The following is a 16,437-nucleotide window of genomic DNA, read 5'->3' as shown; positions in this document are numbered from 1 at the left end:
AACTGAACAGCCCTGGCACTCAGCAGCCTCCTCCAGAATCTCTTTGTGATGGACACAAAGATTAGAGCAGAGAGGGAATACTTGGGAAGTTGTGGGGAGTCCTCTGCTCTTCTTCCTCCCCCATTTCAATTCAGATGCATCTTGGCAAAAACCTTGGACAGTCTAAGAACTGATCTGAAACAACATCACAGCTGACACAACCCAGAAAGCAATCAGTCAAACCACCAGCTCCTGAAGCAATAAAGAACAGGACAACCCAGCAGGCTGTGTCTGATCTGCACAGCCCTAATGAAGAAGGAAATAATATTAAATATAGGTATTCACCCTATTTTGCTGTGGTTTGCCCAGGAAAGAGGCCTCCAGTGTGTGTGAGGAGCAGGGATTACACCAAGAGGACAATAAGGAAGGTTTGACACCCCTCTACAGCATTTGCTTTTCTTTCCCTTGCCAATCAGCTCCTCTGATGTCTTTTAAAAACCCAGGCCAGCTAGGAAATTTTCTGTGGGTTTTCATAAATAACTGGAGTCAGAGTGACCAATTTATCCAAATGCACCAAGGACTTCTGGGTTTTTATTTGTCTAGCCAAAAAAAAAAAACAAAAAAAAAAACAAAAAAAACCCAAAAAAAACCCCCCAAAAACCAGAGAGCAGCCCAAGATGCAGCATTTATTTGTTCATTTATTTATTTGTGCAGCACCCTTAAGAATGTCTCTGTATGGAGGGAGCTGCTGTGTCCACAGCTCTAGAAGCAGCAAATGATCTGACCCAGCCTTCACCTGGACCCCAACCAAGGTCTTCTCCATTTTCTTGTCAACCAAGAATTAGACTGAGATTTCCAAGCCTGTTTTGTGCTTAGAAAATAAAATCTATACAGCAAACTCTCCTCTTCTTTTGAGGAGGGCAAAAGAACACTCAAAGTGATGTTAAGAAAACTAAGAGGATTTTCAGTCTCCACCTTCCCAATGTCCAGCCTGCCAGCTGACACACAAGGTTTGAGTCTCTGTTTTCTTGTACATAAGGAAAAATTTCACTGGCTCAAATGCACTTTTTTTACTGCTCCCTTCCTGATAGAATTATTCCTTATTTGCACATTATGAATCCCCCTCTGGCTGAAATGTCTTCCTATAAATTACAGGAATGCCTTTGTCCTCACCACAACGTGTCAAAGAATGAGGTAGGAAACAGGAACCCCCTTTGCAAAGTAAAAGATTGTTAATCTTCTTTAGGAATTGAAGATCAACTCAGGCCTGATTCTGTAGCATCTGTTATTTAATAAATTATCCTAGGAAGAGGTTAAGAGTTCATCACATCAATTTGTCTTGAGATAAAACGACAGCAGGATAAGGAAAGAGGAAGAGGTAAAATTGGTCCTGATGTCATGGTCCTGTACCTCAAAAAGATGTCCCTAAAACCTTCCAATTTTACAACAAACAGGATATTATCTTCCTTATTTCCTGACTAACTCATTTCCACAGTGGCCCAAAACAGAAGGCTGAAAGAAACTGTCCTGAAAAGTTCAGAAAAGGAGCAGTGCAAATTTCAAAGTAGAGTTTTTCAGCCTACCTTGGAAAAACACCCACTATTTTCAGTCTCTATCCTGAATATGACATTTTCTCAAAATAAACTGACTCTTATGGGAAGGATCTTGCTCCTTGCTCTCATTCAGGTGAATTAGCTATTCTTAGTTAAATAGATTTACTTCTCTTCTTAGTCTGATGACAGATTAACTCATGGCTGGTAGGATTATAGACTTACCTCTGGAACTAAATCACTTTTGAATCTGAGTTATAGCTATTAGTTCTTTAAAGCTTAGCTGAACAGCTTTTAGTACCTCCTTTGTATTTTTGAATGATTAAACAACATTAAATCCAAGCTGAGGGCTCTTTCTCACAACTCCAGTGACCAAATAGCTGATGTGACTTGAAAAAACCCCACACCAACCAAACAGCAGTTTTACATGGATATTTTTTTTTTCCAGAATAATTAAAACTATTCTAAGTTTGGTATTAAAATTAGGTTTGTATGGGGTTTGAAGCATGTAAAAAACCCCTTTGTTCTCCTTGGAGAGAAGCAGCTATGGAGATCAACTTGCTCCTGTACCCAGTGTGGTGTTTCTGTTCCTGTTCCACTTCTCCAGCTGCAGAAGACAGGACCAGCTCTAGGGAGACAGGCAGGGAAGCTCTGGGCACAGCAACCACCTAATGACTCCTCTCTCTGGAGGACAGCAAGCACAGGTTTGAGCAGGGTGTGTTTTCACATGAAATAGTGAAAAAACAAACAAATACAAAAAAACAAAAATTTAAAAAAAAAAAAAAAAAAATCAGCAAAGGGTTTCACTGCTCCCCAAAGTAACACAGAACCAGCAGGGATCTGGAATCACCCTCCCAACATCCTCCTCCTGACATTCCCTTCAGCAGCATTAGCAAGGAAAGGAGGAACAGGCCTTCCCCATACTTAATCTTGGCAAAAGATGGAGATATTTAGCCACTGAATTAGAAGCCTGCCAGCCTGGTTCAGTGAGCTGCTGCAGTTCAGTGCTTTGCCCACCTATGCTGCCATGAGGGGGGGCAGAGATGGGACAGTGAGGAGCTACAAAGTTTACTGAAAAAAAAAAACAAACCAAAACCACCCTGAAACTACTAAGGAAATCCAGGAGATGGAAGAGCTGGGGGCATCCCTCTTCCCAGGGCACAAAACTGAAATCAGGTGGTTTAGTTGGGATGTCAGGGCAAGCAGTCACCACTCAGAAAACAGGGTTTTGTTTTTAAGGAATGCAAACTCCAAGGTTTGGTTAATCCATCATGATCGATCCCTCTGGCTCATCCTAAAGCAGCTGGAATCTCCAAATGAGCACACAGCACTTTCCACTGGTTGTTAATGACTGGAAAACCCCTGAAAGATCCAAAAGCAGACTGTTTGTCCAGTTCTAGCAACACATCTGGAGGTGCACATGAAGGGAGATCCACAGTCTGTTTAAATCCACCCCAAGAAATCCCAGAAAATATAAAAACTCCTGAGTGAACATCACTGCAAACCTCAACCAGGTAAAAAAAAACATTAGCTCCTCATTTGACTGCACTACACAAATGCAGAGGGGTGGGAGGGGAGGCACCCACACTGAACTGGAGTTGCTGAAGTTTGGTGTAGGAAAAAAAAAATTTATTTGTTCTGATAGACTACAGCTCAATATTTAGGCAGAGAATGCTCAAGTGAGAAGGCAGCCACAAATTTTTATCACTTGCTAAATACACAAGGCACTTGTTGTTCAGCTGGAAGACATTTAACACACAACATAATGTGGAATTCTGAACTATCTAAAATTAGTGGGAGCTCCAGCACCAGGCAAGAGACAAACCCAGTCCCCTCACACCAAGAAAAAACTTCATATAAAATCCACATTTGCTGTTTGAAGAAAGGGAAAGCACATTTGTCAGAAACTTACTGGAACAGAGTCAGGCTTGGAGACACTGATCCCCTGCAGGAAAGTGGGGAACAAAGCCATGGAGACACAAGCCAGCATCCACTGCCCCTCTCAGGACACTTTTTTGGGATTTCTAGCTAAAAGCTACTTCTCACTTCATCCCCATCCAGCCAGGCTGCAAGCACCCTCCTCCCATACTGGTTTTATTTCAAGTTCAAAACCTTGAATTGTCTTCTGAGGCTTTTCATAGCATGGGAGAGGGACAGGATGTCATCACAGGACAGGATTTCTTCATCAGATCTAAGCTGCCCCCTGAAAATGAGTGGGAAAATACTGGAAGGCAATGCTTCTCCATCAAGTGGCTGGATTTGCCTTTCAGAGCAAATAAGGGAAAGGAGCTGTGGTCACCATCTCTTAATCAGCTCAGCTGATGTCCTACAGGAGGTCTCAGTGGAGGGACAGAGCTGTGGCCCATAACTCTTGACTTGATCTTCCATGGTTTGACTGAAAAGCCTGAAAAGCCCAGAAATGCACTCAAGCTTTTCTGCATTAAATTGGGTCTTTTTAAAAAAGCCACTGCCTGCACCCAGAGGTGGGGGAGAGGGGGATAAGTTTATTTTTCTGTATGCTTTAGGTAGAGGCTGAGTGTAAAAGTTTTTGTGATATATACACACCACGCTATACTATGACAGAACAAACTATTATTTTCTTTAAAAGATGCAGATGGAGCATGTGATTTAGGATTTAGTAATTTCAGCCTTCTGTAGGGCTTCTTGTGTTGGATTGTGTGGGTTTTCCCTTTGGCTCAAGCTCCCCTTTTGCATTTCAGTTAGCAAAGTTACAAAACGTGGAAGAAGCATCTCCTTAGTCAGAATTTTTTAGAGGGGAAAAAAAAAAAAGAAAAAAAAAAAAAAGAGTACATTTTCCATGACTGACATGTTGCAAGAGAAACATTTCAAATGCACTCACACTAACTTTGAGCTGTCAGATCTGTGTATTCCAGTTTTCTGTCTTCATTTGAAAATGTGCCTGAATTACACAGCCCAGGCAGAGAGCAGAAAAGGAGTTTGTGAACTGTGGGGAGGAACAAGGAAAAAAACCTCTGATTTTCAGAGATCTGTATTTCACTTCCACTTCCTCAGTAAAGTAGAAGACACTATTTTCTCCTTTCTACTTTCTCCTCTTGGTAAAAGGAGAGACTTCTCAGTGAATTATGCTGTAATTACCTATTTAAAGGAACTTCTCTAATGAGCCTTCTTTAAAAAAAAAAACTTCAAGGAATGCCCCAACAAGCCTGCCATTTTCTGAGAGATTTCTAATGGCCTTTGTAATGCACTGGAGGTGTAACAGTTAATGTGAGCTCCTTACCTCAGAATAAGCAAAAACCTAATGAACAACACTTGCTACAAAGCAGACAATTATATTTTTTCTGCCTAGTTTATATCAAGATACCAACTCACTTCCTAACACTAGCAAAAAGTAGGGGTTTTTTTCCCCACTGAAACCAGCAGTGTAACACAGCACACATTTTAATTTGCATTTTCCTCATTACACTCTGATGTTAATGACTGCACACCCAGGCAGAACTACCTTCAGACCACTGAGCAATTATTCCCCCACGATGCCAGCAAAGGACAACACCTTCACCTCTGGTTTTTACCTTCTCTCCCCTCACTTTAACCTTTTTTCTTTTTTTGTTGTTTCAGTGCTGTGCTGTAGCTGCTCTGTGGCAATTCCATGATGCAGTCTGAGGGCTGGGGCTGTAATTCAACAGCTCCCAAGCTGCATACAACTAAACAGCCTGGCCTGAGCCATCTCTGATCTAAAGCCTCATAAAAACAAAAGTGAAGAAGAGCCTGAAGAGCTGCTGCCCACAGAGCTACAACCAACCCAGACTTTCTCAGCTATAAATGGGATTTTTAAATGCTGGTGGTTCCTGTTAAACAATAAGTTGCATTGGTGTGGTGCACTCCAAAGCAATGATTTGTTAAGGGGTTCATGCTAACAAGGATGGCCTCCCATTCACTGATGTTGAAGGGAGAGGGTTGTTGGGTTTTTTTTTTTGTCTATACAACCTCCCTGCATCAACTCAGCCTGTTCATTGTGGTGAAGTGTTTAGGAAGGTGAAGTGTTTATACACTGAGCAATGAACAATAGGCTGCTGAGACAAGAACATCTCTGAAGGCTTCACTCCCCAGAGGAGGGGAAAAAAAAAAAAAAAATTACAAAACCAACCCTTGAGGAAATATTCAAGATGAAAACCACAAAGGTTGTTAAACAAAGTGAGAAACTTCCAATTGGCTGGGAAGGATCCCTGTACAGAAAATAAAGGGCTGGGGGGATGTTTCAGAACAGTCACTGGAGCTTCTCCATCTTCTTCCCCCCCCTCATCTGATCTGAACTTCAGTGCCAAGTTACAGGCAAAGTTTTCAGAAAACTTATTTTTGTATCTCCCTGTGCATTTCTAACAAACAATTTTCAACTAAAACCTTAAGTTTCGTTTTGACTCGGAGCTAAGGTTAACTTTAGAAACCCTTTCACAGTTCCCCAAAGCAAAAGATCCATCTGAAAGAATTCACACCTACCTCACAAGAAGGAAGCTGAATTTCTTAGTACTGCCAGTTGTTAGCTATTTACAACCTATCCACTAACATCTTAAGGGCTGAGAAAATACTGAATTTCACTTTATGAGTCTCAGCAGAAATTCCAAGAAATATCAGAATAAAAAAAGCTAATAAAAGAAACAAAAAGGAGCCAATAAAAACAGGCTATTAAATATATATAAAAATATATTTAGCCTATATTAAAATAAAGCCTATTAAATAAAGGCTATTATGTGTATAAATACACACCAGTATTTATACCACCTTTGCCACTAGAGAAGTTTCTTGTCACTCAGTCTTGGGTGCTGCAAAACAGTAACTACTTTTAAAACCCCCCAAACAAACAATTAAGTACTGAAGAAAACAACCTGCAACATCCCACGTGGACAGAGAGTTGCAAACAAGCAAATACCAACTGAAGGATCATGTTTAGTCACAAGAAATCCAAAGTGCAGCTTTCACACCCAGAAGCAGAGAGGTGCCACACCAAGCTAAACGTGTCCCCTTCATTTTTTTTCAGCACCAGTGTTCCTCTGCTCACCAGAACAACACACAAGAGAGATTCTCAGCCCTTCCCTTCGAGTTTACCAACCCAACCACCCATCAGCCCAAGCACTGCTCCATTTTGCAAGCTGCAGCACATGAGGCTTGTTGAAAATCTCTCCATCCTCCCAGGCCTCCAGTGTGCAGGGCTTTGCACCACAAAAATCCAAATCTCTGCAGGAACTGCTGAGACAGATTCTTATACCAATCATCTTTGGACACAACAACAGCAAAATAAATCCCCAAATTTGATTTACTCACTGGAACACTCTCTAACCTGTCACAAATGTGACTGTTAAGCCCTGCTCCTGAATAAGCAAAATTCTTTACAACAAACTTGCATGAGACCAAGAGCACCTTAAAAGCTGCCGACTTCAAAACGCCCTTTTCACTTGAAGTCAGCTCATATTAACAGGAAGAACGATTAGGGGGAGAAATAAACAAGCATTTACTGTTTGCAGGCTGCTGTTTGAAAGCTTGCCTAGCTCAGAGACATCAAATGCTGGTGGTGTTTGGCACCTAATTTTCAACTGTTTGCACCTAGAATATTTTCAAAGCAACTAAAACCAACACCAAACGCTTCTGCTGCTCCCTCCCCCCCTCTTTTGTTTTTTGGTTTTTTTTTTTAAGCCATACCAACTCATAAAGCACAAGCAAGCCCCAGGTGTAGCTCCCAAAGTCAAGAGCAGCAGAAATCCAAGCCCAGCTCTGCATTTCCTGCCGGCTGCAGACACTGTTCCAACCACTCCTGTCAGGCTGACACTCTAATCCCAGGACAAGTTTAATCCACAGCGTTCACAGAGTTCTAACACTCACAATTCCACTGATTTACCTGCTCTCACACTCCCTGCTCCTGCAGTCCTCCTGTCCTCAGGAGCTATGTCTTCCCTTTCCTCCAGAAGCAGCTCACATCTCCACCAACAACCCCCTCCCTGACACCTTATTTTTTCCTTCCAGTCCCACCCACCCTTATTTTTTGCCTCACCTTTGCATCATGCTCCTCGCCTGACACTGCTTCAGGAGAAGCTCCAAACAAAGTCCATGAGGATTTTTCCTGAGCTGAGGAATCAGCAGCCCCTGTTGCATCCCTCAGCTCCCAGCCAGCATCCTCTTCCAACACCACTACAAGAAACCACCAAACACTGCAACATTTTGCACTAGAAGCGACTCCAACAGCTCGCAGCATCTTTCCCTGATTAAAAGGAGCTGGGAAAAATAAAGACTTTTTTTTTTTACCCCTCCTCTGCCCTCAGTTTGAAGATACCCGGGTGGGCTCCTCACGGTACCTGGGGATCAGCAGCTCTGACACACGCTGCCGGCTTCATCCTCCCTGTCTACAAACACCCTCGGCAAGAAGCCTCTCCTAAAATTAGCTGGGTTTTTTGTTTTTTTTTTTCTAAAAACTTGACTCTTCTTCGTAGGGGGGGGGCGAGGCGTGTGAGCCGCTATTTCCTCTGCTTTTCTGAAGCATCCGCGGGAATAAAAAAAAAAAAACTGCTGCAAAATTCACACACACACACAAACACACCCCTTCTCCCTTCTCCACTTCGAGTGACATTAAAACAAAATTTCAAAGCACCCTTTTCCTCCCCAAAGCCCAACCAGAGACCCCAACCCAACGCAGTCCCCCCCTCAACTTCTGCTCCTGACCTGTGAGGTGGGCAGAGAAGACCCAAACCCCACAGTTTCGCTTTGCTTGGGTCGTTTTATTTTTGGTTTGGTTTTTTTTTTTTTTTTTTTTCTTAAATTAATACAAAGCACCGATTTTCTCCCCCTCCCAAGCGCAGCACAGAGGGGTAACGGGGGGGGGGTTGGGGTTTCAGGTCCTTCTTTTCTCAAACAGAAAGGCCACGACCCGACACCCCCCCCTCCCCCCCCCCCCTTCCCGCGCTGTTCCCGCCCGCCCGGCAGGGGCGGCCGAGCCCCCGGTGAGGGCCCGGGAGGGGGGGCGGTACCAGAGGGGGTTATGGAAGGGGAAGGAGGAGGGGGGGGATCTCTCACAGCCCCCTCGCCTCAACAAAGGGAAAGTTGCGAAGCCGCCGAGGCCAGCGCGGGGTTCCCGCCCGCACACAAAGGCTGCGGCCAGCGGGGCGGTGTGAGGGGGTCGCCTCAAACACCCTCCCCCCCCCCCCCCCCGCCCCCTCCCCAATCCGAAACGCACCAGGGGAAAGGGGGGGGGGGGGGGGAAACACCATAGACCCCCTCAGCACCCTCCTCACAGCGGTGTGAACCCCCCCACACACAGAACACCTCCCCCCTCCTGTCCCCCCCTCAGCCCTCAGGGGGGGTCTCAGCCTCCCCCCCCCCCATCCCCTTTATTTACCGCCATCATCAGCACGCGCGAGCTGTCACCCAGCGCGAGACACCCCAACCGCCGCCGGCCACGCCCTCTCCCCGCCCATTGGCCGCCCGCCGCGCCCCGCCCCGCACTCCTATTGGCTGCGGCGCACGCCACACAGCGCTCCGTCCCGCCCCCTTGCCCCCCCCCCTCCCGCAACCCCAGCACTGCTCCGCATGCCGCCGCGCTGCTTACGCCAATTCCGTAAAGCCCAGCCTACGCCAATTGCGTAAAGCCCAGCCTGGGCTTGCGGCCGTGGACGTCGTTTGCGCGGCCTACGCCATCCCGCCGAGGGTTCTGGCGCTGTTTACGCGCCTTGCGTAGCCGCTAAGGAGAGCTCGTCAATGGCTTACGGTGGAGGAGCGAAAGGGCAGCGCTGAGGGGCGGGGTCTGCCCGGGCCACGCCCACGCGGTGACGTACCGGGCTTTGTGAATCGCGGGCTGAAGTTCGGTTGAGTCAGGAGAGGGTAAATAAGGATGGTTCGGAGACAAAGGGACTCTTAAAGGGGCAGCGCGGGTGATGGTGCCTTCCCCCGGGGCCCCTGAGGTGGCTGCGTGAGGTGGGAGACAACCCACAGGGTCCCTGTGGTGACAGGGAAGGGGGGGCTCCCCGAGGTGACAGGGAGGGGGGGCCCTGAGGTGACAAGAGGGACCCCCCCCCGGGAGGATCTGAGGCGACAAGACGCCTGAGGTGACATGAGGGACTCCTCCGGGAGGATCTGAGGCGACAAGACCCCTGAGGTGACATGGGGGACCCTCCCGTGGTATCTGAGGTGACAAGACCTCTGAGGTGACATGAGGGACCCCCCCGGGAGGATCTGAGGTGACAAGACCCCTGAGGTGACATGGGGGACCCTCCCGTGGTATCTGAGGTGACAAGACCCCTGAGGTGACATGGGGGACCCTCCCGTAGTATCTGAGGTGACAAGACCCCTGAGGTGACATGGGAGGCACCCCTGAGGTGTCAGGACCCTCAGGGGGATGGAGGGGGCACCCTACAGGGCCCCTGAGGTGACAGAGACCTTGAGGTGACAGGAGGGCACCCCTATGAGGCCAGAGAGCACTGAGGGCACCCGGACAAGGGACCCCTGAGCCATAGTGGCCCTTGGCAGATGTCACACACTGGTCACCACAGTGCAGGGGTCATGAGGGGATGGTGAGTTTTGTCTGGAACAAAGGCACTGAGGTTGGGGCTTAAGCCTGTCCCCACTTGGGAGTCACCCACACCCACTGGGATAACTTTTCTTTTTCTTTCTTTTTTTTGCAGCCTGCAGGAGGTTCTGTCAGGGACCTGCCTGGGAGCAATGAGTCCTGCTCTCTGGGCTGGGACAAAGCAGTCGTGGTCAGCACAGCACTTGATGACACGAAGCACAGGTCAGTGCTGTCACACAGCTCCTTTGCACAGGGACAAAGAGTTCCCCTCCATCCTGTCCCCTCTTAAGTTTTGAGGCAAAGTGCTGCAATTTACAGCGACAGGTGGCAGCCTGCTTGCTTCTGCCACAGCACAAGGACACTCCACAGCTTTGTGGTCTCCTTTCCCAGCCAACCTTCCCACAAATTCCATTTTCTGTCAGCTTTCTCATCCTTTCTCTACACCTTCCCTCTTTGAGCAGCACGGGATCTCCTTTGAACCCATACCTGTGCTGAAATCCACAGTCACACACACACCTCTCAGCTCTTCCCCAGCTCCCCACTGTGATGAGCCTTCAGTCTGTAATGTCTGCTAAGAATTAAAACTGAAGATTAACAAGGCCCTTATGTCCTCTCTCCCTTTGTAAAGCTTAGCAGGGTGCAGCTGCTCTCTGAGTTCTGCCTCATAAAAAATGCCACAGCACGACACAGAACAAAAGCCCACAGTACCCCTGGGGTGGCAGCCAGACTTGGACTCTGTCTCTGCCACTGAAGTGGTGGTGACCCTGGTAACATCATCCAGCCTCTCCTTAGAGCTAGGAGGGGGAAAGCTGTAAGGATACAAGGATAAAACCCACATCCCTCAGATTCCCAGGCTCCTCCAGCTCAGGCTTCCACTCACAAAAAGCAAAAAAAAAAAACCTGGCAGTGATCTTGAGAGGTTCAGATGCAGAACCAAGGTGCTAGAGGAGAAGGGTTGGAGTTTTAGGTGGTAAAGCAAGCCCAGAGCCTGATTGTTGGTGGTGCTGTGGGGAGGGTTCCCTGGGAGGGTGAGGGCCAGGAAAAGTTTTCAGTGGTTACTCTTTGAGTTTGGGAGCCAGGTTCCAAACGTTTGGAATTTTGGAGTTGAAATCATCCAGAAGTTAGAGCTGGAGTTTTGATGATTGTAAAGTTTTTAATTCCAGGGCCTTTGGAATTGAAAAATCTTGCCAAGGAAAGTGTAACACTGCATCATATTTGCATTTTTCTTATTTCAGCCACCCATGGAGCTGGGGACATATTCCTCAGCCCCCAAAATTCCATACAATTAAGGGTTTAGAGCTTAAAAAATTATAAAGCCTACACTTCCAGGGGCTCTGGAGATGAAAAAAGCATCCCCAGGGAAGTGGGACACTGCATCAAATCTGAACCTTTCTGATTTTTGGCCAACCATGGGATCAGCCCCCCAAAATTCCATAAAATTAGGGTTAGGGTTTAGAAAACCAGGGCTGTAGTTCCAGGGACAATGGGGATGGAAAAGGCATGCCAGGGGAAGTGTGACACTGCAGCAAATCTGACCCTTTCTGATTTTTGTCACCCAATGGGATGGGGACCTAAGCCTCAGTCCCAAAATTCCATAAAATTAAGGTTAGGGTTTAGAGAACCATGAAGTCTACAGACCCAGGGGCACTGGGGAGGGATAAGGGATGCAAAGTGGGACACTGCATCAGATTTGCACCTTCCACACCTTTCTGATTGTGCAGTCAATGGTGTAGGGGACCTAAGCCTCAGCCTAAAAGATTCCATATTTTTATACTCTGATTCTTGTCCCAAACTCATCACTGGAATTCCTGGTGTGTTTTAGTGACCATTTTCCTGCCTTCTCTGTGTCCTGTCTGGTTTTGCAGCCCAAGGGGTAAAAGTGGAGCTGTGGGCAGGGTCTCTGAGGCACTGCAGGGGGGGACAGTCAGATGGAGGAGGGATCTTTTCCCGTGGGATTGTGGCTGGTGGGGCAGGACCAAGGGAATATAAACCCCAAATTCTGTTCAGGATTCTGACAATCCTCTGGGACTGGGCCAGGGGCTTCTGCCAAGTTCTATAAAACTCAGAATTTTAGGTTCTGAAAGTGGAAGTTGAATCCTAACTGGATATTTAAAGTTCTGGAGGAGTTGGTGTTGCCTGAGGGAAAATTCAAACATTTTTCATTTTGTTTGGGAGCCAAGTGTGGATGTTTGGAAATTTTGGAGCCAAAATAGGCCAGAGTGGAAAAGTGACTGAGAACATTTGAGGTTTTAGGTGCTAAAGGAAGGCAGGAGCCTGGTTTGTTGTGCTGTGGGTTGGGTTCCATGGGAGGGTGAGGGCCAGCAGGAGTTGCAGTGCTCACTCTTAGGGAGCCAAGTCCACAGCACAAGGGTCTGGGGGGGTGGGATTGGGGCTACAGCACCACTGCTGAGGGTTCTACTGCACCATCAGCTGTGGGGGTCACTTTGGGTTTGGCTGCCCCAAAAAACTGCTCCTCTTCCCCACCTTGCTCCTTCCTTAAATCCCCCCAAACAGAGCCAGACACTGGGCTCCCATTCCCATCCCTCCCAACTGAACCCAGCATTGTTTAAATTTTTTTTTTTTTTTTTGCTGCAAGCAGCTCTCCAACAACTCCTTCCCAGCAAGGTCCTGAGGAACACAACCACCCAGGCAGCTGTAGGTTGTCCTAAAAAGTTTATTGTTGGCCTCTTAGTAGAGACGTTGGGGCTTGCCCATGGTGCTCTTGATGTAGAGAGCACGGACATTCTGCCAGTTCTTCTTCAGCAGGGACACCAGGAAGTTGATGGCCAGGTGGATGTTGTAGACCAGTTCATCCTCTGTCATCTTGACGTGACCAACAGCCACAGCCAGGCAGAGCACCTGGGGAAATAGGGGACACCAGGGTCACTCAGAGAGGGAGAGGTTTGCAGGGGAAACTTCAGATTACAGCTGAGCTAAACTCCCCAAACCCATCTTGTTTCTGTCAGCTGGACAGGATTTCTCCAGCTTATCATACAATGGGCTGGGTTGGAAGGGACCTCAGAGCTCATCAAGTCCAACCCTTGATCCACTCCCCCCGTGGTTCCCAGCCCATGGCACTGAGTGCCACATCCAGGCTCTTTGGAAATATCTCCAGGGATGGAGAATCCACCCCTTCCCTGGGCAGCCCATTCCAATGGCTGATCACCCTCTCCAGAAAGAAATTCTTTCTAATGTCCAACCTAAACCTCCCCTGGCACAACTTGAGACCTCTTGTGCCCTCTTGTCTTGCTGAGAGTTGCCTGGGAAAAGAGCCCAACCCCCCCCTGGCTCCAACCTCCTTTCAGGGAGTTGGAGAGAGTGATGAGGTCTCCTTATCCCTTGGTGTTTCCACAGAGCTCGTGGTACTTGGTGACCACAACACGTCTGGGAGCAGCTGATGTCACCTCTGAACTAGAGCTGGGGTAGGTTGGGATTTCTCAGAGCACAAAGGTGACTGGAGGAAGGCAGGAGACAGGGAAGGGGTGAGGAGCAGACTCTGGGGTAACTCTGCTCACAGGACAGGGCTGACAACCTCACTGCTAAGCACAGCCCCAGCTTCACTTCTTTGTGTTTTGGGTATCAGCCCTTCCTTTCCACACTGATCCAGAGCCAAGGCTCTGCCTGCCAGCCTCACTGAGCATCTGGGAAGTCCATGTCCCCCCCAGACAGGAGACAAAAGGATTTAGGAGTGAGCTGACAGGCTTAGTCACAACATCACCATCTCAGCTCCTTAAAATGCTGCAGCAACCTCACATTCAGTGCATCCCCCTCAGTTCTTGTGCCCCCAGGCCCAGCTGAGTCCACGGGTGCAGAGATGTTAATTCTGAACCATCCCCATGAGGCACATCCAGACTGACTGCTGACCTTCAAATGCCTGATTTGGGTTTGAGGGACTCAATTTGCCTCGACAGCAAGAGCAGAGACCCCCAGGGCTGCCCCAAAGCTCAGCCAGGGGACACCCCCCAACCTCCACGTGTCACCCACTCACTGCAAGAAGCATTAATTATGAGTGATGGCACCAGAGATTGAAACAGCAAAGTCATCTCATCATCATTTGCTCTTCTGGCCACAGATAAAAGGCTCCTCCTCTCCAGCTGAATGCTCTGGGTACTGTCTCACTTTGGAGTTGTCACCATCTGCTGCTTTAGGAAGAGGCTTGAGGGACACCTACAGCCCACCCCGGAGATGGCAGCCAGGGACAAGAGTCCTCCTCTCACTCATCCCCCTCAGCTATGTGGCTGTCCTGACAAGGAAAACCCCAAGTTTTTACCTTCTTCATCTGAAATTTGATGGTGGATTTGACCTCATCAACCTTGGCCACCAGATTCTCGTTGTGAGTGAGGAGGGAAGGGAATTTCCCAGCTTTGTTCAGACCTGGACCCAGGATTCGAGGAATCTGCTTGATCAAGGACTCAGAAGCCAGGAAGGCATCGTACTTCTTAGCTGTGAGGAGAGATCCCACCAGGGAGGTGAGGATGAGCTCTCACCTCCTACCCCGAGCTTGAACCCATCACCTCAGCCAAACCCTTGCTGCTCTTTCCCTCCCGTGTCCATTGCCACATTCCCAGAGTTCTGCTGAGCTGAACCTCAGCTGCTTTTAGTAATATTGTGTTAGAAATTCTTCCTGTCACAGCACCCACTCTTCACCTGACCTCCCTCAAGAGTCACAGCCACAGGTGACCAACAACTGAGCTCTACCAGGAGCCTCCTGCCAGAGCCTGAGCCCATCCAGATGGATGAGAGCTCCCAAAAAACCTCAGCAAGGAGCTGTGGGATCCTACATCACCTCCTGATGGCACAGAGCTCCCTGGCTAATCCTGGATGGAGTGGGAAGGTTTTCTTGTCTCTCAAGATACAAATCAAAATGACTTTGCAGGGAGAGAAGGGGTTTATCCCCTACCAAGTGAAAATAAGCAAATTTCACTCTGTTCAAGGACTAAAGGGAATTTTGTCTCCAGCTCCCTGGCTGGGAAATTGAGGAACACCAACTACAGGTGACAATTCCAAGGAGACAGAAACAGTCTTCCCTCTCCTTCCAGAAGATCATCAACCTCACTCCTAAAGTGCTGACCTGTCAGGCCTTCTGGCACTCCAGGCAGGTTGTTGTTTTTTCTGGACAGCTCCTAGACAGCTTCCAGTACTTCAGGCTGATTCTTTTTAATTTTCTATTCCCAAGACAAAAGTATCTGAGCACAAGGAAAACCATGGTGCTTACCCAGCCCTCCCAAACCAGACCCACACCAGCACTCACCCAACTTCTTCACCAACTTCTTATTTTTGTTGAGCTTCTTCAGAGCTTCTATATCCATGTGAGGGATGTCAACAGCTTTGGCCTCATCACAGTGCTGCTGATCCCCCAGCAGACAGACAGAAAACTTGGGCCGGGGGGTTGACTTCAGCCTGGGGACAGAAGGGATGGATTGTCACCAACCAGCAGCACCACACACACTCCACGGGACCCACCACACAGACACCTTACCACAGCACTTGGGCCTCTTCCTTCCACAGCTTCAAACCTGCCCTTTTCCCAGCAGGTCGGTGGGAACAGCCCGGGGGGCTTCCCGCACCTCCCCTCATGTTTTAAGACCCAGGGTAAGGGTCCGTCCAGCCGCACCCGCTCAGCCGGGATGGGCAGAACTACCCGGGCGGTTCGGTTCTGTGTCCGCCCCGCTGCGGCAGAACCCGGCAGCAGAAGGAGGGGTGCGGGCACAGCCCGAAGGCTGGGTGGGAGCTCTAGAGCATGGCGAACCTGACGGTACCGGAGAACCGCTTGTCTTTCTGCGGGTCGTAGTTCTTAAGGCTGATCTGCAGCTCCACCGTCTCCACGAACCTGAGGGGAGAGGAAAGCGGCGAAGGTTCAGGGAGCCCGGAAAAGAAGCGGAGGGGGCAGAGAGAAGGGGGAGACCCCGGTTCGACCCGGGTTCCGCCATGGGGCTGGGCTCTTACTTGCGCTTCTTGACCCTGCTGCCCTGCAGCACCTCCTTCACCGCCTCGTACAGGGTATCGCGGGAGACTTTGCTGCTGCGGGGTGGAACGACAAGAAGGGCTCAGAGCTGACCGGCCTGGGCCTCCTGCAGGCCGCGGGGAGCCCAGAGCCCACCCCGGCCCATCCGCGCTTCCCCTCGGCCACCATCGATCGCCCCTCGGCCACCATCGATCGCCCCTCGCACCCCAACAACCGCACGGATCCCTCCCGAACCCCAACAACCGCCCGCGTCGCCCCGGGGCCGCTCTCTGGGCGCGGATGGCGGGGGATGCAGCGGAGGGCCCGGACCCACCTCATGGCGGCGGCGGCGAAACGAGATCGAGAGGAGATGGGCGGGACCCCGCGCACTTAAAATAGGGGCGGGATCTCGCGTGATTTAGGGAAACGGGAAGGGG

At 49.0% G+C, this 16,437-nt stretch overlaps 2 protein-coding genes and 1 long non-coding RNA gene across 6 annotated transcripts in view; 1 reads left to right on the top strand and 2 right to left on the bottom strand.

The window, feature by feature from the left end:
• The window catches only part of USP49 (ubiquitin specific peptidase 49), a 29,161-nt gene extending 19,910 nt beyond the window's left edge, over positions 1–9,251 (bottom strand). For 2 of the 3 annotated variants that reach the window (XM_071768499.1, XM_071768501.1), the window contains exon 1: positions 8,890–8,963. The gene's annotated coding sequence lies outside the window, so the exon portion shown is untranslated. Of the gene's footprint in view, positions 1–8,889; positions 8,964–9,124 lie in introns of those variants that run through there. The other variant, XM_071768500.1, reaches the window with a different exon arrangement.
• A 25-nt stretch (positions 9,252–9,276) lies between these two features.
• LOC139807486 (uncharacterized) lies at positions 9,277–14,341 on the top strand. The gene is made up of 4 exons (XR_011730572.1): positions 9,277–9,464; positions 10,172–10,278; positions 13,411–13,478; positions 14,129–14,341. It is a non-coding gene; the product is annotated as an uncharacterized lncRNA (long non-coding RNA).
• RPL10A (ribosomal protein L10a) lies at positions 12,713–16,403 on the bottom strand. 2 transcript variants are annotated; one of them, XM_071768514.1, is made up of 6 exons: positions 16,335–16,403; positions 16,003–16,077; positions 15,806–15,886; positions 15,308–15,456; positions 14,327–14,499; positions 12,713–12,915 (listed from the first exon to the last, which is right to left on the bottom strand). In XM_071768514.1, the coding sequence occupies exons 1-6, from the start codon at positions 16,337–16,339 to the stop codon at positions 12,745–12,747; spliced, it is 654 nt and encodes a 217-aa protein (XP_071624615.1). In that variant the 5' UTR covers positions 16,340–16,403; the 3' UTR covers positions 12,713–12,744. The 2 variants fall into 2 exon arrangements, with proteins under 2 accessions (XP_071624615.1, XP_071624616.1); XM_071768515.1 differs by having other exon boundaries at positions 15,536–15,886; positions 16,335–16,362.
• Between the last annotated feature and the right edge of the window lie 34 nt (positions 16,404–16,437).

This window comes from Heliangelus exortis, chromosome 25 (assembly GCF_036169615.1).
Source record: "Heliangelus exortis chromosome 25, bHelExo1.hap1, whole genome shotgun sequence".
Taxonomy (NCBI): domain Eukaryota; kingdom Metazoa; phylum Chordata; class Aves; order Apodiformes; family Trochilidae; genus Heliangelus; species Heliangelus exortis.
This window is presented reverse-complemented; position numbering and strand designations above follow the sequence as displayed.

Bases quoted from the DNA above. Each gene is read 5' to 3' on its own strand.
- RPL10A (XM_071768514.1), bottom strand. The intron at 15,457-15,805 runs GTTCGCCATGCT...TTCTGTCCCCAG, and splicing joins CGGTTCTCCGGTACCGTCAG to GCTGAAGTCAACCCCCCGGC. The intron at 14,500-15,307 runs GTGAGTGCTGGT...CTCTCCTCACAG, and splicing joins GAAGTTGGTGAAGAAGTTGG to CTAAGAAGTACGATGCCTTC.